The sequence below is a fragment of the Gymnoscopelus braueri genome (assembly GCF_963280865.1).
Source record: "Gymnoscopelus braueri genome assembly, chromosome: 12".
Classification (NCBI taxonomy): Eukaryota; Metazoa; Chordata; class Actinopteri; order Myctophiformes; family Myctophidae; genus Gymnoscopelus; species Gymnoscopelus braueri.
Genome location: NC_137614.1, coordinates 31,706,431 through 31,732,414, shown reverse-complemented (window position 1 = coordinate 31,732,414; position 25,984 = coordinate 31,706,431). Strand labels below are relative to the sequence as shown.

At 40.9% G+C, this 25,984-nt stretch overlaps 3 protein-coding genes across 3 annotated transcripts; 1 reads left to right on the top strand and 2 right to left on the bottom strand.

The window, feature by feature from the left end:
* Positions 1-5,687: 5,687 nt before the first annotated feature.
* LOC308096491 (kelch domain-containing protein 3-like) lies at positions 5,688-9,653 on the bottom strand (the record flags this gene model as incomplete). The annotated part of the gene is made up of 3 exons (XM_080443911.1): positions 5,688-5,695; positions 7,081-7,161; positions 8,780-9,653. The coding sequence occupies 3 exons, from the start codon at positions 9,651-9,653 to the stop codon at positions 5,688-5,690; spliced, it is 963 nt and encodes a 320-aa protein (XP_080300037.1).
* Positions 9,654-11,038: 1,385 nt separating this feature from the next.
* tpk2 (thiamin pyrophosphokinase 2) lies at positions 11,039-14,706 on the top strand. The gene is made up of 8 exons (XM_080445400.1): positions 11,039-11,276; positions 12,147-12,388; positions 12,534-12,597; positions 13,038-13,168; positions 13,512-13,630; positions 13,817-13,949; positions 14,327-14,423; positions 14,519-14,706. The coding sequence occupies exons 1-8, from the start codon at positions 11,207-11,209 to the stop codon at positions 14,563-14,565; spliced, it is 903 nt and encodes a 300-aa protein (XP_080301526.1). The 5' UTR covers positions 11,039-11,206; the 3' UTR covers positions 14,566-14,706.
* A 342-nt stretch (positions 14,707-15,048) lies between these two features.
* On the bottom strand, positions 15,049-22,185 carry rhoaa (ras homolog gene family, member Aa). The gene is made up of 5 exons (XM_080445401.1): positions 22,125-22,185; positions 19,974-20,129; positions 17,538-17,658; positions 17,296-17,426; positions 15,049-16,272 (listed from the first exon to the last, which is right to left on the bottom strand). Exons 2-5 carry the CDS (start codon positions 20,127-20,129, stop codon positions 16,099-16,101), a joined length of 582 nt encoding a protein of 193 aa, XP_080301527.1. The 5' UTR covers positions 22,125-22,185; the 3' UTR covers positions 15,049-16,098.
* Between the last annotated feature and the right edge of the window lie 3,799 nt (positions 22,186-25,984).

The window sequence follows — 25,984 nt, the reverse complement described above, 5'->3', positions numbered from 1 at the left end:
TCCTTTACAAACATGTTTCCTGAAGTCCTCTTCCATAACTGCCGATTCCTTCACACAAAGCTCTTTGTTTCTACATTAATTCCTGATGGAGATCAAAGATTCTATTCTTAGAGATCTTAGACATCTCCTTTTCAGCCCATGTCTGCCCTAGCACTGTTCAGTTGGTTGTAGAGTTCTCTTTTACTGTATGATACTGCTTAGTTCTTGGTGGGTATCACTGAGCACATTACTCTGCTTTCTTTGCAATCTGGTTCCAATCTTCGGTTCCATTGCCTGGAACTTGTTCTCTGCCATTTTTTCTGTTGCTGTTGGAACTCATGGCTGCCAGTTCCCACCTGATGTCGTGTGGGAGTTCCCACTGCTCCAGACCGTACTGAATAACTGCTAGCTTGCATAATGTCTTCAGACTAGGACTTAAGTCTAAGATGTACAGGTCATCACGTGTGTATCCTGATGTGCCGTGACAGAACTGTCACTCTTGGTTCAATAAACCCTAAAGTCCAGTTTATAGACGACATACACAGAAATTACCTTTTACATGCGCAAGGCATCTTTATTGACAAACAAGGGAGATTCCCTCTATACTATGTGAATAAAAGAACAGCAAATTAATTATTTTAAAACAATACGACCTGATATATCACGAAGGCAATTCGCTCCACATCTAAGTCTGCATGCAAACAAGCGTTCGGTTGAGCGCCTGGAGAATTCTGAAGTTCTTATCTATTACATTCAGTATATCAACGCTGTGGCTATCAAGGCCTGTCTTCTGACTGCACTCTATAAAGTAAAGGTTGACGGCCCAAGGTTCCACAATGGACCATCAACCCCTCCTTGGGTACGAATTTAGTACCCACAACAACACAAGATCAAAATCTACACAGTACTTTATAGAAATTATCCACTAGCATAACATATTGCATGTTTTAAAAAAATCAGGTCCCATTTTTTTCTTTTTGAGTCATGTGAGCCGAGGAAAACCCTTTTCTTTGAAGGGGAAACTCTGAACTAGGCTGGGGCAGTCCCAAACCTACCATCTGGACATGAGCTCTTATTGGGGACAATCACATCATTTGTCATTAGATTTCAATAAGTGTATTGCTAAACTTAGGGTCCCTCAGTGGGGCATTCCCACTGAGTTTTCCTTTACAAGCAACTATTCTAACATGTGTATTATTATTATTTTTTATAAAAAAAATAAATAAAAAAACTTGTAATATGTGTGCATTTTTGGTTTCTTCTCCAATTCCTCTGGTTGAGGTGGTCACTTTTCCGAGCCCGGAGGAGGAGGTTCCGACAGAGCCCAAGACTAGGCCCCCCCCCCCCCAACCCATCCAGTGCCATTAACAAATGTACTTGGCACTGAATGAGCTAAGAGACGGAGGTCCCACTCCCGAGCCCCCGGGTCCGTACCCTCCTGGGGCCTGAGACCGGAGCCCCCCGTATTATACACAGGGGCCCCAACCCCCAAGCGCCAGTCAGATCCGTACCCTCCTTGAGGTCGAAAGTCGGGGCGTAGATATTGTGCAGGGGTGTTCTTCGTCAAGTTCAGCATGGGGGCCCAGGTGGCAATATAATGTTTCTGTGGTGTGTATTGGGATCACTCTGTCACTGCTCTCTTATCACTTGCCATTTGCGAAGGGCAAGACAGCCTATAAATACTGTGCCTAAAGCTGCCAGGGAGATCGCTACGATCAGATTATGTCCCCCAACATTACTATCAAAATCAAAATCAAAATTAATATGTATTCTGGGGTCGTTCAGTGGCCTTGGGCAGCATAGATGTACCCCATGAAACAATGGTATGTTCCTGTCTGGCTGAGAGTGATATTGGTACTACTCAAATTAAATGTGTAGTGTCCCTCCTTTATCTAAAAAAAAAATTTGGGTGGGGGTTTGATGGTGAGTCTTTGATCTCTATCATATTATTTCCCTCCTTGACCTGACACCCGGCAGGGCACACAGCATAGGAATGTGCAGAGGCCAGGGTGCCACCCTCCTTTACCTTTTTTGACATACACAACAACACATACCATACACAAAATGTAATTGGAAACACAACAAAACAACTTTCCTGTGCTTTATGCACAGGTCAATTGACATTATTCTCGGGCTGTACAAGATTGTACAATTCTCTTCTGCAACCCATGACCTGTTTCAGAGAACACTTAAGGTTAACGACAGCATACCCAACCTTAATCACACCTTGGTCAATCAGTGGTCACATGGTAAATGAAATAAACGTTAGGTCAATGATGAGCAAGATGCTTGGATACATTTTACACCGCATGGTTGCTGATGTAAAGTATGACCTCTTTTGAAACCAAAACCCGGCATGTTCTCATAATGTAAACCAAACGCACTGACCATTAACATAAGAGGGAGATATTCTGAGCACCACACACAAACACCTCACTTCGCTGTATGTGAATCAAATCAAGCCAGAGCACAAAAGGAGCCAACACGCACACAGCATGTTTCCGTTCAGTTAACTAATTTGACATTGGCCTGTATAATTTAGTTTAATTTGAATATATATATAGTTTGATTGTGGCATTCTATTTAACACTACACATTACAACAGTTTCACTTCAATTTGGTTGTTTTCTCTGATTAAGCTATTATAGTTATTTTAGTCTATGATGTCACTATACATCAGATGTAATATTATATTACTACTGGTGAAATATTATTATGTGATCTTTTGAAACTTTAATCTATGCGAGTCAAAATCAGGTTTACTCTATAATATATTAGTGCAACTAATTGTTTGTTTGTTAAAGCAGAAATACATTTGTTTTAAATTCATCTAATATATATATTTTTTTTTATTGTGTCCTACCCAGAGCGATAGAAAATGTATTTGTTTACACATGTCGAGGCCCCAACAACAACGATTAGCAGTAAGTCAACCTTGCTTCAGATATTCCCACTTCTTGCTTAGAAAGTGTGTCCTTCTCCATGGCATAGTAGTTCCAGTGTCTGTAACAGATAAAAGTTTGTCAAAAGTCACGCAAGCTTTCCCAAGGCTTGCTCTCTGGATGCCATAGGTGTCATCGGAAGTGAGTCTCGTGAACACTGCAGTTTGCAATGTTGGTGCCCCTCTGCCTCAGCATGTCGATCAGACAGAATTATAGGGCCTTCCACTGCATGTTTCCAGTTCATAGAAAGAAATGACCGTCCGCCAACCAGTGTTGCAGTCCTCGAATGTGAAACCAACCCATTTCTAAAGTCTGAGATAGTTGTAATAAAAAAATATAGATATACTAATGTAACAATACATAGAAGCGTTTGGGCTTTCTGTCCACTGTTACATTCTTAAAATCATTATAATAATAATTATTATTATTATTACTTATTTTAAATATAACCTATTTATTATACACTTACACTCTACTTACTTCTCCACACGGTCAAATTGGCTTTTTTCTTTATTATTATTATATATATATATTTTTTACTGATATTCAGTTCAGAGTCAACAATCACTTAGAAGAACATCACCTTAGTGCACTTGCATGTTGTTTCTGGTCTGGTCACTTCTAAGAAAGTAAACTGTTGGTTTTTGGGATTATACAAATCATAGGTATACTGCATATTGCAGACTGTGCATAAAATTTAACGAAAATAGCAGATCTACAAATTGATACAATTATTACGGATAACGCTTAGTTTGGTCACAGTACATTATTTCTGCATATAAGATCTGATCAGTTCACAGGGTCCCCCCTTTTTTTCTATAGTGCTGCGCCAGGCTCTCTCTCTCTCTCTCTCTCTCTCTCTCTGAGGGGAGTGACTCACTTACTGTATGGAAGCTATTGTTTTTTTCTGTTTTTTTTCCTGCAGAATTCTCTGAAGAAACTAATTTATTTGAACATCATATTTCTCTCCTCGCTTTTTTTCCTCTTTTTCCATCTTCCAAAATACCTGACTCCAATCTTTTAATCTAAGGGCTACCACTTAGTTATCTGTGTCCTTAATTTCTGGGATTACGAATCATAGTTATAGCGTATTTCAGACTGTTCATAACTCTAACAACAATAGCAGATTCTACTAGCACAATGAGTCACTATTGAGCTAGCCTAAACAGCCACGGTTTCCAGTAATCATACTGGAGTAAATGTACAATGTCGGCTTCTGAAATGTACACTTAAGTAGAAGTAAAAGTATTGAAAACTGGAACCACTCTAGTGAGATACAAAATGGGACCCTCAAAATGTACTCAAGTAGAGCACTTGAGTAAATATACTTCGTGACCTTGGCTTCCACCACTGAACCCCGTGCAGGCGGTTATCTTCCTTGTTTAAATTCCTAAGCAGGACAAAATCTCTAAACAAAATGCTTACGGAGCAGATTACACTATCCACTGACATGTACTTGGGTCAAAGTACCCAAAACAAAGATGGTGTCCGAGCACACGTTTCCTTTGAAAATGGCAGATCCACAAGCTCGGAGTGCTAGCAATGGGATAGCCTGTGAGCTTGTAGATCGGCAACTTCCAACTTGCTGAGCTGTATGTAGGGCTGGGGTGGTATTGTTAATGCAATGGTTATCAGTATCTGCATGGTGAACAGCAAGCAAAGTTTTCAAAGTGTCTTACCAGAGCGGAAGCACACTATTTGCCTCTGATGTGAGGTGGAGTTAAAGTTAAAATACAGACAGCTGCGAGGGCCTCTTAAAGTAACAATACCTCAAGACTGTACTTAAGCACGATATTGGACCTCAGGAAGAATTGCCTCCACTAAGGTGGAGACTAGTGGATGCTCCTTAATAAACAAAACAAACAAACAAACAAACAAACAAACAAACAAACGGTCGCAGTGTATATTTTTTTCAAGACTCCACTTTAAGTCTAAACCTTCACTCGGTCGCAGTGTATATATTTTTTCAAGACTCCACTTTAAGTCTAAACCTTCACTCGGTCGCAGTGTATATTTTTTTCAAGACTCCACTTTAAGTCTAAACCTTCACTCGGTCGCAGTGTATATTTTTTTCAAGACTCCACTTTAAGTCTAAACCTTCACTCGGTCGCAGTGTATATTTTTTTCAAGACTCCACTTTAAGTCTAAACCTTCACTCGGTCGCAGTGTATATTTTTTTCAAGACTCCACTTTAAGTCTAAACCTTCACTCGGTCGCAGTGTATATTTTTTTCAAGACTCCACTTTAAGTCTAAACCTTCACTCGGTCGCAGTGTATATTTTTTTCAAGACTCCACTTTAAGTCTAAACCTTCACTCGGTCGCAGTGTATATTTTTTTCAAGACTCCACTTTAAGTCTAAACCTTCACTCGGTCGCAGTGTATATTTTTTTCAAGACTCCACTTTAAGTCTAAACCTTCACTCGGTCGCAGTGTATATTTTTTTCAAGACTCCACTTTAAGTCTAAACCTTCACTCGGTCGCAGTGTATATTTTTTTTAAGACTCCACTTTAAGTCTAAACCTTCACTCGGTACATACAAGACAAAACAAACAAACAAACAAATACAAACAACGACATATGACGAGACAACTTAGGCTGCACGCTATCTTCTCTCATGTACCCGGCGTGGTTTGCGGTTTAGAGATCCTAGTAAAGGCCACTTAGTGTATTGTCTCAGTAAACTGTTGGATCATAGAATACAGAGAGACAGTGTAGTGTCTCAGTAAACCATAGGATCATAAAGTACACCGAGACAGTGTGGTTTATCAGTAAACTATAGGACCACAGAACACAGAGAAACAGTGTAGTGTCTCAGTAAACTATAGGACCACAGAATACAGAGAAACAGTGTAGTGTCTCAGTAAACTATAGGACCACAGAATACAGAGAAACAGTGTAGTGTCTCAGTAAACTATAGGACCATTATGACAATTGTAAGGATATTTCATGCAGGCACACAGACAAACCCCCTACATCTAGTGTAAAACTAATATTAGATAAATTCACCCGCACCGAAAACCAAAGCGTGAAAAAGTGGTATTTCGAGGTACAACAAAAATAAATCCATATATTTATATATATAGCCATGCATTGCTCGAACACCCAAGTTGGATCGTGGGTTATTCTAGAGGCCTTGACATGAATATATATATAAATAAAGACAAATAACTGATAGTAACAGCTGATAGTTAAACATCCGTGTAAAAAAACGTCGGGGTGTCTCCGGTGGTCTCATAAACATATACAGAGACAGTTGCTGGGAGGATCAACTCGGTCCACCCAGCCACGCTAACAGGACATCATGGGGTATAGGAAGTACAGAGCCTAAGTATTAAACACAAAGGTCATTCAATCTGCTGTTCAGTGGTGACTTCACATGTATGCAATCATATTTACACATTGTCTTTAATAATTGACCTAAATTTGGTATAATACAATTCACATATAGCACCGTGTGTACCCTTCCTGGGGCCCCAAGGAATTGTAGCACATAGTGTATGACGGCCCAAGGTTCCACAATGGACCATCAATCCTCCAAAGAGGATATGATCTCCCACTCTGCAACAGCACATACTAGACTGCCATGAATACGGGCCTTTCCCCTTGGGCTCAATCTTCTTCCAGGAGAAGGTCTCTGGATTGAATTTCCACAGATCATTTAATTTCCGTAAGTAAGAAAAAGGAAGAAAGTTGTAGCCACCAAATATGTACAGCTCTCCATTGTAGGCAAAGGCTGAATGACACATGCGTCCTTCTGGAAGTAGCTGTTCAGAAGGCTTGCACAACCAGCAGTTGGTGTCTGTGTCAAACACTTGAACCCTATACATTGGCTATTTGAAAATAGACGGTCTACAAGCTTGTAGATATTTTCAAAAAACCTTGAATGAAATTTGAGATATTTGGAATACTTTTGAATTTAAATTTTAAATACACAACTCTTGTATGGGGGTCCCTAGCACAAAATATTTTCAGATGGGGGTCCGTGTCCAAATACACAGTATTAATTTGGGGGTCCTTTTTGAGAACCTCTGATTTAAAGGAAGCAAGCCCAAATAAGCAGCTACACTTTAGAAACAAGCCCAAAAACACCCTCAACTACCAATATTTACAAGCAACTTTATAGAAAAACAAGCCCAGAGTTGCTTAATATAAGCTTACTTGGAAACGCTGGAACAGGCTCGTCCCCAGCGACAAAGGACCTGGACCAGGCCAAGGTGCTGTTGTCATCCGAGACCAGGGCTGAGGAGCAAACAGAGCACGAGATGGGCTTTACCTGTGTGGTAGCTATGGTGGAGAGTTGGAGGAAAAGTTTTCTTCCGCAGATCCTCTCGCAGGCAGCAGACATCACTGGCAGACTGGTTAGTTGTCAGCTGCGAGTAGGACGGCTGGCAGGTTGTCACACATCATTGGTAGTGCCCACGGTTAGCCTAGCCCCCATGAAAAACAAACCTAGGCTAGGATAGCTTATAGCACGATGATCAAAAGGGGGTAAAACGAGTCAAATTCACATATATTTTTACATACCTATTCACATTTCACATACCTATGGTCACGAAGTGTGGGTCATGACTGAAAGAATAAGATTGCGGATACAAGCGGCCGAAATGTGCTTTCTCAGACAGGTAGCCGGCCTCTCCCTTAGAGATAGGGTGAGAAGTTCAGTCATCCGAGAGAGACTCTGAGTAGAACCGCTGCTCCTTCACTTGGAAAGGAGCCAGCTTAGGTGGTTCGGGCATACGGATGCCTCCTGAGTATCTCCCTAGGGAGGTCTTCGCTGCATGTCCCACAGGGAGGATACCTGGTAGACCAAGGACCAGATGGGGGGAAGAAGTGGCTAATGTTGCTCGGGAAAGGGAAGTCTGGAGCTTTCTGCTGGAACAGTTGCCCCCACGACCCGATTCCGGAAAAGCGACTGAAGATGGATGGATGGATAGATGGAAATTCACATATTAATAAACACAATAAAAGCCACGTTAAATCTGTTAAAAACATGTAGCATAGCTGCAGTTGCTCAGCCACAGTATAAGGAACTCCATATGTCAAACATGGTTGCTGCAGATGTGATAGAATTCATGGCTAAGGAGACACCAGAGCTTATTTGGGAACGAATATAGCATCTATAACTGGTTGTCTACGTCCTTGGGGTGGGAGAGTTACTTGCTTCAACAGGATTGATCTCACGCAGCACGCTTACTGTCACACTATTGTAGCCTATTTCCCGTGTCCTGTACAAACTACGATGAAAGTAAGGGGTGTTAAGTGTGAGAGCTTCTGAAACGTAGCCTATTTGCTCGGCAAAAAAAAAAGTAAAAAAATACAAAGGTCTCCACCTTTGTAGTAATTTTCCTCTCCCACCCAGGTCTTCTCCTTTACAAACATGTTTCCTGAAGTCCTCTTCCATAACTGCCGATTCCTTCACACAAAGCTCTTTGTTTCTACATTAATTCCTGATGGAGATCAAAGATTCTATTCTTAGAGACCTTAGACATCTCCTTTTCAGCCCATGTCTGCCCTAGCACTGTTCAGTTGGTAGTAGAGTTCTATTTTACTGTATGATACTGCTTAGTTCTTGGTGGGTATCACTGAGCACATTACTCTGCTTTCTTTGCAATCTGGTTCCAATCTTCGGTTCCATTGCCTGGAACTTGTTCTCTGCCATTTTTTCTGTTGCTGTTGGAACTCATGGCTGCCAGTTCCCACCTGATGTCGTGTGGGAGTTCCCACTGCTCAAGACCGTACTGAATAACTGCTAGCTTGCATAATGTCTTCAGACTAGGACTTAAGTCTAAGATGTACAGGTCATCACGTGTGTATCCTCCAAAGAGGATATGATCTCCCACTCTGCAACAGCACATACTAGACTGCCATGAATACGGGCCTTTCCCCTTGGGCTCAATCTTCTTCCAGGAGAAGGTCTCTGGATTGAATTTCCACAGATCATTTAATTTCCGTAAGTAAGAAAAAGGAAGAAAGTTGTAGCCACCAAATATGTACAGCTCTCCATTGTAGGCAAAGGCTGAATGACACATGCGTCCTTCTGGAAGTAGCTGTTCAGAAGGCTTGCACAACCAGCAGTTGGTCTCTGTGTCAAACACTCTGATGTTGTAGTAGTCCTCGTCCCGGTCACCTCTGCCCCCAAATACAAACATCTTTGCCCCAATGATGGTGGCAGAGTGACGTGATGAAACAGGTGTTGGAGAACCTCTGGTGTTAATTAAACACCAGACCATTGTTGCTGTGTCCAAAGTGTGGATGTCATTAGTGTATCCAGTAAGCTCATTGGATCCTCCAAAGATATACATGACCTTCCCCAAGACACATGCTGAGTGGTCACGCCTCGCCCCAGGAACAGTCCCAGAAATCTTGGGCTTGAACCATCTGTGGGTGTTGACATCAAATGCATAAAGCACGTTGCAGTACTCCTCTATGGAAGTTTCCCCTCCCCAGATGTAAATGATATCTTCTATCAGCATAGCTGTGTGACCCAAGCGCATGGCTGGAACCTCAAGGGGACGATCTGCGTTTCTAGTTATCACTGGGGGCAACTTCATCCAGCGCAAAGACAATGTGTTGAAGACATGCACCTCAATCTGACCCATGTTGAACATATACAGGGAGTTCTCCCATGGACAGTAGTACCCTCCAAAGGAGTACTCCTTGTTCCCCACTGCCACAGCAACAAGATCGGCTCTCTTTGGTCCTCCTTTCAGATGCACTATCCAGCGAAACATTTCACAGACCAGACCAAAGAATGGTCATATTACGCGTGTGCTACAACTTATATTGGTACAGCAGCACAAACGTCACACGATGCATAGCCATTCCGCGAAGCCGATGGGTTGGGTTTAGCCTCGTATCCCCCTCCCCCGGAAACCGCATCGCCTTTCCGGGGGGGGGGGGGGTTGGCCAATCAGGGAAGCCGATTCCTGCTAATTTCTCAAACTGAGATAGTGGAGAATCTTCTTTTTGGGCGGTGAAACCGCCCCTATATGTGAGGTTTGGATATTTGCACACCAAATCCTGCGCTGTGATTGGCCACAAATGTACCCCCCTAACCCTGCACCGTGATTGGCCAATCACAGTCTATTCAGGACTGTGATTGGCTAGGGAAACATGACACACGTGCATAGCCCTATAAATAGGACCATAACTTTAAAAAAAACATAAATGTGTTTTTTTAAAGTTATGGTTTCTTCCATCACTTCTTCCATCACTTCTTCCATCACTTCTTCCATCACTGTGATGACCACTGTGACCACAACGCCCACTTCACACTGGGTGTGATTTTTGGGCGGTGAAACCGCCCCTATAAGTGAGATTTGGAAAAATGTACAAATATCTTGGGCAGTGAAACCGCCCCTAAAAGTGAGGTTTGGAAATTTGTACAATTATCCTGCACCGTGATTGGCCAATCACAATCTATTCAGGATTGTGATTGGCCAGTGTCACATGACACATGTGCATAGCCCTATATAAGAAACCATAACTTGAAAAAAACAATAAGTTTGTTTTTTTCAAGTTATGGTTTCGTCCATCATAAAGAGTGTTTCAATAAATGTATTTATCTTTTGTACATGATTGGTTGACTCCATTCAGTATTGTGATTAGCTAGCAAGACACCGCCCACTTCACACAGGGTGTGATTTTTTAAATTAAAGAATGAATCAATTAAATGTATGTATGTATGTATGTATGTATGTATGTACGTACGTACGTACGCACGCACGCACGCACGCACGCACGCACGTACGTACGTATGTATGCATGCATGCATAAATGCATGCATGCAATCATGCATGTATGTATGTATGTATGTATGTATGTATGTATGTATGTATGTATGTATGTATGTATGTATGTATGTATGTATGTATGTATGTATGTATGTATGTATGTATGTATCATTTATTTATTCAATTGTTAACTTATTCAAAGTGGTAAGCATGGTTTATTTCGACCTGGTCTATTTACTGCTCAGGGCTCAGATCCGGTTGAGAGCCCGCCTACTGTATCCGGTAATTTGCATAAACATGCAGCACGTGCACACGGTCTTTTCCCGGATACTGGGTTCCTGTCAGTGTCTACCGCTTTGCTGGTACGCATGCGCACTTCCGTGGTGAAAAATGGAGTAGCCACTACAGTACGAAAATATGGTACACACTTCGTTTTTGATATAGAAAAATATGCCAGAGGATCAGAGCATTTATTAATATTTAGCTCGTCCCAACCACAGTTTGAACTCGAGTAAATCTGATAGACCAGATTTTCCTTCACTTTTGGGCAAATGGCAAACACTACCTGGTCTGACAAAATGCTGCATCTACTTCGCCGAATGAATAACTTTTATTCACCAGGTAACAACATACACAAGACAGCTTGAATGTTAACTATTGGATCATGTGCCCCGTGAGAGCAGGGAATGTTGATTTCATCATAGGATTCATTAGCTTGAATTTAAACACGATTAATTGTGACTGACAGTGACTCATTTTATTTTATTGTTATCCACAGTGTCGTCGAGGAAGCTTGAAAGTACAACGTTCATATTGCAATGCCTATGTAGCCCTAGAATGGCTGATATTCCACTGGAATTTCAGCCATTCTAGGGCTACCGAATGCTGCTATCAGCTAGGGCTGGGCAATACTGCACTGTATATCGATATTATATTCATATTGTGAAATAAGATTAGTCTGATATGGTATAGTTGTCTTTTCCTGGTTAAGTCAAGTCAATTTTATTTAACCAAAGGCCGACCAAAGTTGCTGTACAGCATGAAAATTGACAAGACATCAAGGTTAAAACAAACAAAAAAGCCTCAAATATATAGTCATAACAGGAAGACAAATAGCTGAGGAAACGAAAAATGTGGGAACACATGAAAAAGTGGTTAAGACGAGATTACAGTAAAGTTATGTGATCTGAACATACCTGACTGTTATAGCTGCCTTTTATTTTTACCTTTACACACTTAGTTATTATATAGGCATTACTGATTATTTTTTATCACAAATATTTTGTGAAATCACCAATAGTAATCCCAGCAATATGGTCACAATATAGATATTGAGGTATTTGGTAAAAAGAAAAAAACATATATATATTATATATAGTGATGTATGATTTTGTAAATATTGTACACCGACACAGCCCCACTATCAGCTGTATGTATGTGACAATAAACACCGTGAACCATGCAATCTAATGTGGTTGCCCTTTCCCACAGGCTCAAGCCGTGCAAGTTGCTTTAGATTCGAGGTGGCTGGAGAACAAGTTGGCTGGATCCCACCCAAAGTTGCTTCCATTTTGGCTCGTTTTCCGGAAGTTTTCAATCCACCACACAGCGGTGCCATTTCACTGTGCCATACTCTAGACTCTTATGGGAGCAGGTCTGAGGCCATCGACACGGTCCTTCAAACCCTTAGGCAAGACAGCACTCTGACAGTTCTGAAGGGATGGCGAGATGAGGTGAGGACCCCTGAACAAGCATAAATGACCTTTTCAGCGATGTGTCATGCTTCACACCCACACACGCCTGTTTCTCACTATACCGCCATGGCTTCTAGACAGTATTTCCATACATGCACACATGTGTAACATTATCTTCTTTCAGAAATATCAGGTAATGGCAAAGTTCTGCGACGCTCCTCTGATGTGCATGGAAAGATCAGCCACAAGTAGGTTTTGGTACAAAGTCAGTGACAGTATCGACATGCACTCAACATACAGCATATTAAGCTTTATTTAAAAATGTATTTTAGATCGAGAGACAGGAAGCTGGGCGCAGATAGGGGGAATGACATCCAACACAGGTCTGTGATTGGAATTGAACAGGGATGTTGCAATTACGTGGTCGACATTCTATTCCATCAGCTACTGGCACGCCCTCCTTTGGTCACCAGAAGCTTTGCATAAGCCAACAGCAATGGCAATGCAAGTGCCGCCTGGTGGATCTGTCAGTGAGTGTTGGCACTCCTTAGGCATAAAACTGACTGTGATGTCTGGGCTTGGGTTCCAATTCCCTTCCTGTTACATGTCATTGCCTCTGCTTGTCTGCTTCCTGTCATTCTCCACTGTTGACTGGTCACTAACAAAGCAGAAATCACCTCTTATGCAGGTCTTTTCGGAGTGAAGCGTTACGGAGTCCACATAAACGGGTACTGTCGGGATGAAAGCGGGGAGGTGAGGATGTGGTTGGCGAGGCGCTCTCCCACTAAGCAGACCTACCCGGGGCTACTGGACAACTTGGTGAGTGTGCATTGTGCTTTACTCAGCCTACAATAGACTACACCTAACATAATAGCTGCACTCTGATGCATGAAAAACACTATCAAGCGATGATAAACTGGACATTTAAACTCAGCCATAGTCGGTACTATTCTGGGCATGTCATAATAGGCGTTCATTCGGAGGAAATAGATTTACAAGCTCACATCACATTGCAGTGTGTGTTGACTTATAGATTGGCTATTTTAGGCAAAGAGATTTGGTCTATAGGGAAAAAAAGGAGGACCATGTATTGCAAAGTATAGCAAAAGCATGCAGTGGAGGTCCATAAAATCTTACATCGATATACTGCTTATTGTTTAAGGCGGCAGGTGGTCTGGCTGCAGGTATCAGCATCAAACACACCCTTGTCAAAGAATGCGAGGAGGAAGCATGTATACCTGCATACATCGCTGAGAAGGCCCGCCCTGTGAGCACTGTAAGGTAAATTGATTCCTGCCACAGCCAAGTAGCAACATGATTTCAAAGCATTACAAAAATGGTTTAATGGCTAAACTAAGCACAAGTTATTTGCATCCTCCTTCTTTTAGATTGGCTATTTATGGTGAATGTTCCCCCCAGAATAGGGGTGCTGGGGTTCAAGTGGTTAATCAAACACCTATTTTACAGCTATACCTATGAAGATGAGGAGGGCGTGTTCCCAGAGAGCCAGTTTGTCTTTGACTTAGAACTTCCTCCTGACTTCAAGCCCAGGATAGGGGACGGGGAAGTGCAAGATTTTTACCTCTTACCCATACATGAGGTTAGTGGGTCTTTTTCTAACATTCTGAGTTTATATAAGAAACCTCTCAAAAAGTCTCTATTACATTATTTCGTTCAGCTGTGTTGCCTACAATACACCATTAAATGCCCAATCATTGATTTTTTTAAAAACATAATTGAGGGTTGTGTTCACCAAGAGCTTGATTTGTGACATTACCAGTGATACAAACCTATTACAGCCAAAAACAGTTAGTAAAAAAAAATGTATCAGCCTATAATGTTAGTTCTACCAAGAGCCAAGTCTGGTTGGAAGATGTTCATCACACCACCAGACATCTAATAGCCTTGCTTTCATAATGCTTTGTATCTCTCATGTACAAAGTTGTTTATGTGATGATTGCAAGTTCTCATTTTCAGGTAAAAGAACTGTTGGTCACCGATGACTTTAAACCCAACTGTGCCATGGTCGTCTTAGATTTCCTTATCAGACACTCATTTGTTGAGCCAGACACAGGTATGTTCAACACTCGTGTGTGTGTGTGTGTGCGTGTGCGTGTGATGAAGCAGAGCACTTGTTGAAATAACTTTCTCTCATGCCTTTCATTTCAGAGCCATTTTACCAGGAATTCATAGAAGGACTCCATCAAACACTATAGTCCCTAAAATGACGTTGGGAAACGTCCACACTACATCTGAAACTATGGTCTATGCTGTGTAATACCGTATGGTCCGTCACTCACTTCTCTCCCAGTGAATCAGAAATACAGTACATGACTTGTAAACATGCAGACTGAAATTTGAGTATTAAAAAAGGAGCAAGTGAGCAATAATACATTTGGTCATTCCCTATAACAATTTATTTCCTTTAGAGTACATTGAAAAGAGAACTGAAGAAACATGAGGGTGAATTTGTATACAAAACACATTCTGCCTCATACCCAAGCTCTTTCAGGAGTTGCTTGCATTTTGCAGATGATAATTTGACATTATTTTCTTTTCAAGAGTTTATTTTCAAGCATTGAACTTTTTGTCTGTTTTATGTTGATTTAGCAAAATATGCACAACTAATACAGAATACTAAGCCAGTAGAATGTCACAAAAAGTTAAAACATACAGTACAAGAGAAAAAAGGGGGGGGGGGGGTTTGAGATGTGATGAATGGAGTGGTGGGAATGCGTCAACAATAAAAATAAAATAAAAAAATCACTCCCAATAACAGCCTGGCATGCAGGCAAAAAAACTATTCTGAAAGGGGAATATGCCAATTTGTAAAAGTATTAATACCCAACCGTATACAAAACCATATCCCCTCTCAAACCCTGACAGTGTGTCTGACAGGCCACATCAAGTGAATATCATTATACTGACTAGAAAGCCCAAACTAATGATCAACCAAATGCTTAAGTAAAATTAATACAATACATGAACAAGCTTATATAAAACACTAAAAAAAAATCTGTTAGTCTTGTCATCCAAGTATGCATTTAATATGTATTTATAGTCAAAGGCAAATAAAAACATTTAGCTATTTAAATAAATCAAAATTGCTTGTATCAAATGAACTATAATGTTGGACCATTGTTTCATAAAAGAGCTGGTCCACATGAAGATAGGTTAGTCTATCTATCCATAGGCAACACGAAGAAAAGAAAAACACCTACGGAATGGCTGCACAGAGAAGACAAGCACAGACAGACACACTGCAAGCCATGGAGGTCACTGACAGAGTTCGGCAAGCACGCATCATTTTGGATGCAATGATGCCACATATCTCTTTCCAAACTTGTCTCTACCAGAGCAATAATGCTGAGGTTTAGAACCATAGAGAATATCAATCTTTGTCATATTCTCTTCAGAGAACAGGCAGGCCTAGTTAAGGGCACCACCACACTTTGAAAAGCTTAAGTGAGAGATGTATTTTTACTCTTAACCTTCTCTTAGTTGAGGACCTAATTGGAAATCTTAACTGCACAAATTTCATCACTTGACAGCTGACAGCAATCATCTTGGCCCTAAATGTGTATACTCCCTTTTATCATATTTGACCTCCAATCTCTATTTATTTTGGCCTGGTTTTCTATGTTTTTTATCCCATGTGAAATCTTTCCACCCTGCTGTGAAGGGGCGTATGATTTGCTTGGCCTGGTTCAATTTTCCCGTCCCTCCCACTCCCGTCTCTCCCAAGCTCTCTATAGCAAAACACAGGCGTTCTTCTTGTTTCGTTTCTTGGCCTGCAGCGCCGCCCTAGTAGCCATCTCAAATACTTCCCTCACGCCATCTTTCGTCTTGGCTGAACACTCCAAATAACCGAAGGCATTGATGCGGTTGGCCATGTCCCGTCCCTCTTCTGGCTTCACTGGTTCCTGTTTTAGCAGATCAAGTAACAAATGCAAACAGACAATAAAGCCTTTATTACTGTGTACATGAAATGGTATAGGCCATTAAGGCCAACAACTTAATATGCAATAAGCTACATATAAGTATTGAAATGGAAGAATGAGGATAAAACATCAAGTGGAGAAGTGGACATTCAAATAAGTATAAATTCCTTTTTCCTTTCCTTTTAACAGGTCGTTCATGAAAGTCCTTGCGGTCTTGTTTCCAATGAGAACCTGTGAGCAATTGGGGTTAAGAGTCTTGCTCAGGGACAAATTTCATATCATCGGCACATATGCTGGGATAGCCTGGAACCGAACCTGGGGCAACCAGGGCCAGCTGGTTCCCTAGGCGGGCTCACTAACCACTCAGCTATGGCCGACCCAAGTAATGGAGGGATTGTCAGAGGATGTCCTCCTGTAATTAAAAAAACTCCATGGTAAATTGTCATGGACATAGCGTGATTAGGATTGCTTAAATATGGCAAGCCATCCATTTAGAAACTTTTTGTTACCTGCTCCTTAAAACAAACATTTGGCAAGTGAAAGGTCACACGAGTGACAAGATGAATGAGTTTTGCCTTAGAAATGAACAAACGTTTCGGCTATCCAGCCGTTGTCAGTGTATAACTCTGACAATTATTGCCCACCCAACCATTCACCATTGCATAAGGTTAACTAACCACGGGCAACCACAAATGGCCAGGTGATAATTTGTTTATAACATACCCATAGAACAGGAGAAAATACCATTTGATGAACACAATAACCGTGGTGGCCATGTTGGACATGTTGAGTTTCTTCCACAGTGACACTTAACTGCACAGTGGCACTTTAACTTGCACTGATTGGCCACCTACTGTCGTATCAGCCCCTGGGGTCATCACTTATCAACCCAATGGGATTTTCAGATATCACCCTCTAAGTCTTTTTATTGCTCCCCTCGCCCTGGGCAAATAAGGATAGGACATGGCTGGACACCAAACCACGTACTGTATATAGGATACAGACCTGTTTCATCTTTGCTAGTTCGCGACGTGTGTGCTCATCATTTCGCAGGTCCTTCTTGTTTCCCACGAGAATGATAGGCACGTTGGGACAGAAGTGCTTGACCTCGGGAGTCCACTTCTCTGGGATATTCTCTGTGTTGAAACACAAGGTATAAGGTCAGGCTCTCTAGACATAAAAAAGGATGGAGAAAAAAAGACCAAAACATGGGACAGAAAGAAGGATCTCTACGATCGAGGTCTCACCTAAACTGTCTGGGCTGTCGATGGAGAAGCACATGAGGATGACGTCCGTGTCTGGATAGGAGAGAGGCCGTAGTCTGTCATAGTCCTCCTGACCGGCTGTGTCCCACAGAGCCAGCTCAACCTACGAACAGATCACTCGTTTAATACAGTAGTGACTCCTCTGACAGACACTGAATGCGTCTAGATTGCAGTATGGCTTCAACAAATTGTATCTCATGTTTAGACTTTGGGGCATCCCCTCTGTAAATTTCAGAGTGGATGCAATTCTAAGTAAACAAGATCACTAACCAAATCATAGATTATTTTTCTCTGCTGGGCATACACATATTATACAATTGGTGGGAGATAGTCAAACCCACTAGGTATCCATCCTTGCTGGTTTACCACAGACTATATAACAAGAAGAAAGGCCTTGAAGTAATCAAGTTACAAAAAGTGTTGCAATGCGCTATGAGCTTGGCTATTTTCGAGGAAGATGTTTAGTGATATGGAGGGGAAACGGGAGGGGTCCCAGTATAGATCTCCTGTGGTTAACCAGGAAGGTGTACTTTTTATTTACACTGATGGTCTGGCATCTCATGAAGCTGACTTATTCTCTGATCCGTCTGTCCTCTGTTATCAAAGGTACAGTTTTACAGTAGTTGCTAAGGTGTGTATATATGCCCAGCAACAGAGCAGGCTCTGGCACAGGCGCTGCTTTGCTTCGGTGCACATTCATTGAACTATCACTGAAGAAAAGCAGGCACACTGCAACAAACAGAAGCCTGCAGATAGTACTGAAATTAGAGGTTGTGTACTGTAAGTGATATTCTTTGGTTAAAATTAAAAGTGCTAAATAGCTCTATATTCTGAAATAAAGATTGCTATAGAGTTTGTTCAGTAACAGGGTCTACCCATATCTCCAGCTCTTCAGGATATCAATTTTATCCAATCATGAGAGATAACTCATACAGGTTAAACAAGTGAAATTGGAAGTGATGGAGAAAAAAAATGAGCAGGCAAAATTGGAACTGGAACACTATAAAATTGAAGCTGATAAATTGGTACTCTCCTGACTGGATGAAATTGGCAACCCACCTGAAAATGTATTTGCTTGAGAGACGGGGGAGACCCATTATGAACAAACACTCTATATTGATGATTCCTCTGGGAATATAGAGCTTCACCTTCAACTCTTTTTTTTTTAACCACAAAATATCACTTACAGCACCTTAAAGACAATCTTAATAAATCTCAAGGTTTAAGGGCCGTTAACACCACACACTATAACAATAACTATATTGTTCACCATTGTCGTTGTTATAGATGTGGTGTGGACTATGCCATTCACTTGAGTTACAACGATTTTTTTAATAGTAACTATATCTTTATAGCTATAGTACTTGGTGTGAACTAACTAATGCACTAATTAATGGGCTGCTCTCTTGGGGGTGGGAGGGAACGTGTGTATGCCCTTTGCAAGAGTTTTCCATTGTTTTCACTGGCCACACCGTCCTTCCCTTTAACTGGGTGGAAGTGGCGTGTGCACACTTGTAGCCAGTCTGTTTACATTATGTAGTTAGCGAGCTAGCCTGCTAACGTGTGCAATTTGTGAACAGGTGATGAAAAAAATCTGTCCACACATCTTGCCGACTCGCAGACAGCGTGCTCGGTGCGGGCACTCGCTCGCCTATCGGATCGCTCAGGCGCGCCTCACGAGCCTCAATGTCTTGCTGTCAGTGCGCCTGCCTTGTTGTCAAAGAAAACTCACAGCAATGGGGGTGTGTGGATACATTTCTTTTTTTCTGGTGCAAAAGACAAACATGCGGGAGGTACTGAAACAGTTGCTAATCAAGAACATTAATCTAACTAGATGGATTAAAAAGTTACAGTCTTGCGTGCGTACAGTCTACCGACGAATACCGTTAGAAAATAAACAAATGAAAAGGGCAGCTTATCAGGCAATAAAGCACTTTTGCTGCCAAGGAGGGCATGTGAAAACGGTCTCTGTCATTGCCATTCCAGCAAGTTATGCTAATTGTTTTGCAGGTAAAATACTGGCACTGTAGTGAAAACACAGCTTAATTTCGGGCGGGGACCCCTATTTGTAACTATACCTTTCAGGACGGTAACCCCTTTTGCGGTTCTTGTTGCTATGTACAGTATATAGCAGAATACATTTGTTGTAATTTTTTAATAAATGTTTGAAGTTTTTCAGAAAACTTAAGTCAGGATTTACAAGGTTTTTAGAATCGACCTCAGGTCTAAATGGGTTAACACTAGAGTTTAGATGGTCAAAATGGACTTTGGATTATTGTGTTTATAAGACAATGACCCTCAAGATGAATTCAGATTAAGAATACAAAATTGAAATAGACAGCATCTCAAATGTAAATCAGAGGTTGTTAAGCTTGGAGGTTTACATTTGATAATTGCAAAGGATGTTCACTAGCTTACCTGTTTACTATCCACCTCGATGTCTGCCACATAATTTTCAAACACTGTGGGCACATAGACCTCAGGGAACTGGTCCTTGCTGAACACTATGAGAAGACATGTCTTCCCGCAAGCACCATCACCAACGATCACAAGTTTCTTACGGATTGCAGCCATCTGAAAGCAAATATCTCAGAGTTAAGACAGTAATGCATCACACAATCAATCAAGAGCTCTCAGGTCTGTACTGGACTGACCATGATAGACAATTAGCCAGTGTAGGGAGTGTATGTTTAGTCTATCAAAAAGACTGTGAGACGAAGAATAGTTTTACATCACTCAAGCGTAGACACACAATGCACATTCCAAATAGTTAAGCAGATCTGTCAAGAGTTCAGTTTTTGGACGAATGTTTCTGGTTTTCCTCAGTATAATTATTAGCACAAAAATGTAAACTACAGACTCGTCCCATGTGTTGTTACCCTTGGTCTCAAATCATTATCACAAGTCAGGTACAAATATGTAACAGTTGTGGGAAATATGACTTCTAATTCTAATGATCGAATAGTGAGTGGGCACTAAAAGCCTGAAACTGTCAAAACAGCACTGACTATGCACTATGCAGTGATATACAGCAAATGATAGCCATATGATACAACCCCACTTAGAAAACAATTTGAATATGACATTACAGATCAGAATGGGATTGAACAGCCTTGGGGTGGCTTCTAGTGTAATTATGAGTATTCTGTTCTCCCAGAACCTCATTTACCTTAATCCACAGGTGACAAACACATTACAGTCACTTAAAGCCTGGAGTCACACATTCTTGAAGAAAGTTACTAGCTATCAAGGCTGTCAGGTTATCTATAGCCAATATGACTTAATGACATGATGTATCAGGGCTTACATGATGCAGTGGGATACTACTGGTCAGTGTCAGCTGACAATCCATCATCATGACTGAAGTGACATGTTTACAGGCCATTTCCTTTAACAACCATGGCTAATCAACGTTTGAAACTTATTTCCAATGTATAATTGGGGCCTGGCTGCAAATCCAATGGCATTTTAATTTACTAATACAAACTGCCTTTTAAAAACGAATTTCAGGAATATGGGACTGGGAGTCTTGCGGTCAGAATCTCTACTGAAGGATGCCAACATCTGTCACTTTTAGGACCCACAACTTCAACAAAGGAAACTATACATGACTAGTAACACTAAATAGTTGTTGTTATACAACTAATTTATGCTTTCGATCTGAATAGATTTCATATGATAAGATTCCCATGGCTTTCTTCTAATCAACGTCAACTGCAGTCAAGCTCGCTGCTTTAGCCTGAAAATATAGCTAGGAGGCTTCGCCTGCTACTGCTGTCATGTTTATTTGGAAGCCTAAAAATGATATGATCCATCGAGACGAGCTCAGATGTCAGTTTTGTGGACTGACATGTGTGTGATTACATGTGTGTGATTACAACACCAGCCGAACACTTGACCTGCCCAACTGTTCATTAATATGACAACATCATGTCAACTTTGATGTTGAGGCTACACCTGCCAACATCATCTGATGTTAGCAGTATTGCCAGATTCTGCGAGAAATAAGCAACCACTAAACAGGTCTCTGAAAACAAGCCCAAAAGAAGGGACTATAGGCCACATGAGCACTTTAACTCCATATGCATTGGCTATTTGAAAATAGCCGATCTACAAGCTCACAACGCGCAGCTTGTAGATCTGCTATTTTCAAAAACAAATCTTGAAATAAATTGTGGAATATTTTTGAAACATTCTGACACAAACAGGCAACATATTCATTTGGGGGTTCATGACATGAAAATATTTGAGGACCACTAGTTTAAATAATAATTACAACATTTGGAAACAAGGCCAAATAAGCAACAAGCACAAAAAAACGCAACCACTAATACAAGCAACTTCACAGAAAAACAAGCGGACATGGCAACACTGTTAGCGAGCTAACTTAGCTAGCCTCTTTGCTTAGTTTACGGGGGTCAGCGGCCCGCTTATAAAGTCGGCCACACTGTCAACTTTAAGAGCTTAATTCACTGTGTGTCTTTATTGGGTGACTTAACGCATAAACCACAGAGCAAAAGGGCACCGACCACGACGAGAGAGAGGTGGTATAAGAATGTTTTCGTTTACCGTTTTCGTGTGAGATGAGAAGATGCCTCCTCGCCTTCCTTTTTCTTTTCCTGCCCGACCCTTTAAGCCCCGCCCCTTACAGTGTGCCACGCCGATAACGTCCGCCCATGCCCATGACTTCTGGCCAATGGGACGCGGGGGAAATATGAGCGACGGCTGATCTGGCCAATGAGCGGAGCGAGTGAATCACCCTATCCACACAGTTCTATTTTATACCGGTGTTGGCAAGAAAAACGGAAGTAAAGCCTGGTTTGCGTGCTTCGTCGTACGACGGTGTCGCGCGACTAAAATAACAGATCCCACCGTCATATGGTGCAGGATGTAAACTGCAAACTGACTTGGTACAAGTGGTGGAAAAAGTACTCACATTTGTTACTTAAGTAAAAGTATCAATACTGCAATGTAGAAATACTCTGTTACAAGAAGAAGTCTGGTATTAAAAATTTACTTGAGTAAAAGTATACAAGTATTGGCATCAAAATATACTTAAATTACCTAAAGTAAAAGTGCTCATTATGCAGAATGACAAGTTTTAAAATGGCACAAGAAAAAAGAAATAACAGTCAGAACCCTCAACGGTCCATAATAAGCTAGCCTATGGTTGAAGACAAGTTTAACTCCCCTTATTTGTTCCTTTCGCTATAAACTTTTCCATGATACAACCGAGAAGAAAACTAGCATCCCACAGCCCCACACTACTTGACCAGGTTGTTTACAGTACACTTGACTACAGTATACACCTGGTTGGCAGGCACGTCCCAATCTAAATATCTAAATACTGGTAAGAAAGGTGCTCAGTAGAGCACAACTGTCCACCAGGAGGCGCCATGGATGTATATTAACATATCCATTCTATTTTACAAACATTCATCATGACTCTTAAATTATTATGCACATTAGCCACTTTTTATGCACTTTATTCAACTTCTATGCTCCAATTCTCTATCTATCTCTTAACTGCATTGATGGAGGCCTACAATTAAGAATTTCACCCAGTTTCCTTTGTACATCGTTGTGTTAATTCAGTTGTTTGTGTTAACTCAATCTTTTTCATGTCAAGGGCCTCCAAATTAATGTATATATTTGGCCCCGGACCCCAATCAGAACTTTTACGTTAAGTAGCCTACTGTAAGTATATTTTGATGCCAATACTTTTGTTTACAGATCTGTTTTCCTACCTTGTTAATATTGATTATTTTGGTTATTGATTGTTTGTTTCCTTTGTATATTCCCATATAGCCTTAAATCATCATTTCCATCATCACCATCGTGTCCATAGCCTGTATGCCATTGCCATCACCAATAAATGAGAACTGTTAAACATCCTATCCATCTGATCCTGGTCCTAATACTCTTATCGGTATTCTGGTGTCCGAGTGTTAGCCACTAACCAGCTAACGTAGCCTACAAATTCAACAAACGCAATAAAACATTCCATAGGTTAACTGAAATAGTTAGTTATGTAATAAGATAATATATCATGTTTTACACATCCCTGTGATAAATTGTATTACTGTTGTGTATTCTGGATGTTGTCTATCAGTAACTCACTCCCATCTGAGATGACCGGGGATGTGCGTAATATAAGTCAGTGGTTCTCAAACATTTTCATGTCAAGGACCCCTAAATTGATACTATGTATTAGGCCGCAGACCCCATTTGAACATATTTTGTGCCAGTGACCCCCATAAGACAAGGTTTGTGTTGTTAAAAATTCTCAATATTGTCACAATTCCTTAAGATTTTTTTTTAATTTTAGAAGCTTGCTATTCTTTGAAACTATACACAAGTTTTAGGTAGTTATCTGGTTTTACTTCTCGCACCGTCGACACAGACATCTTCAAAGGGGAGTAGTATGCACATCCAAATCAACGCCGGTGCAGGACAAAGTACACAGATCAGAAGAAAATAAAGAAAAGTCAGCACAACCAGCTTGATGCTCTGAATAATTTAATAATGATTAAAAACAGTCCATTGTATTTCACCCTCGCCCATGGTCATTGTGGGGTCACTGGGGGAGAAAGGGTACTATGTCAAAGTTCTCATGTAGACTAAGACATATCATGGCGGTTTGCAGCCATCAGGTGTCCCCAAAAAAATCACTGCAGTTGATTCAGAACGCTGCAGAACGATTCCTTACTAATACCAAGAAATACCTGTGTGTCAAATAATTGATTTCAAAATGCTACTTTTGGTCTATAAAGCTTTGAATGGTTTAGGGCCAAATCTTGTGCGATATCATGAACCGTCCATCTCTAAGGTCATCTGGGAAAGGTCTGCTTTCTGTCCCTAAAACAAAAATAAACGTGGGGAAGCAGCATTTAGTTTTTAACTCTGCTGCCACTCTTATTTCTTTTAAAACTTAAGACCTTTCTGTTTGCCGCTGCCTTTGGTGGGTTACTTTTCTTTTTCTTTCTCTTCTGCACAGTAATTGTATCTGTTATTGTTTTACTTTTGTTTTATGTATCCTAATTGTATAATTGTGTTTCCTTGAAATAGCCCTGTGCACATATCATATTTAAAGTTAGACCATCAAATGAATTTATCACAAATGTGTCAACTGCTCTTCACAATGTTAATATCTCCTCTTAGAAATAGAGAAGCACTTGGACTTGGACTACATTTTGAACCTACCTGCCCCATCATGGGTTCTGTGAGTCATGGCATTGAAAGTGGACATCCATTGGTCTCTGACACCCTTTAGCCATCCAGCAGACAGACGTGGCTCAGTCTGCAGGTTGAGAGCATCCAGGAGGTCCTTCCTCATGGACGGCAATGAATCCTGGCACGTGCAGATGACCAGCATCAATGATAGCACTGCATTAAGTGACTGCCAATCGCGTAGATCTACGCGAACCTATTTAAAGCCGCCACGAGCCAGTCACGTAGATCTATTTTTTATTATTTGACCCAAAGACCAAGGAGATATGATTTTTCGAAGATCTAGACTCCTATCCACTTCCTTGTTAACTTAAAACTTAAAGATTATGTATCTCGGCTCCTGAGTACTTTTTTTTTTCAATGAAAAATCTCTGGCAGTGGGCAAACGCGGCCAGAAATAATTTTGGCAGTCAATGGTAATAGATTATTAAAAATCATCCATGGTTCCATGGTTATTAGAAATCTAAAGAATATTGGGGGGAAAAAAGTTTGAAAGAAGTGAAGTTTAATTTGTTGTAGTGTCTTGTTGCTGAACCATACCATGCCACTTTGCTGATGTGTGAAAATGGTGACTGGTCGGTGAATACATGAATATTCATGGTTACTATATCAGTGCCCTTATCTGCAGAACGAGCAGTGAGTCTTATTTTCTAGTTAGAGCGTATTTCATGTACAAAAGCTTAGCAAGAAGTTGATCGTGAAGAGCTGTACATGACTTCAAAATAAAAGTCATTTTGTGGACTAATAATAATACATATGACAATAATAATACAAATAACAAATAAAGTGACATCATAAAATGTGACAGATAGATACACAAGTTCCAAAAAACTCCAATCAGCAGTGCAGACTGTTGAAGAGTGATTGATTATGCTGTTAATTCCTGTGTGCACAGCATGTGTCCTACTGTATAGTCACCATACTAGGTCACTATGATCCTGTGTCACAGCCGGACTCAAAAATGTACCCAGAGACTGTCCATTAAAAAGGCTGCAACAAGCATTTATCAACATTGAACTCATAACATGCTATAGTCTTTCTAATACTTAATAACAACACCCCCACCCCCAGTATGATATTTCATTCTTCAATTCTTCACAGCAAGTCTATAGAGATTGGTCTGAGCAGTATACTGTAGGCCTACGTCCATTCTGAAACGGAGATTACATGATAAACCAGTCACAGAATATAACGCGACT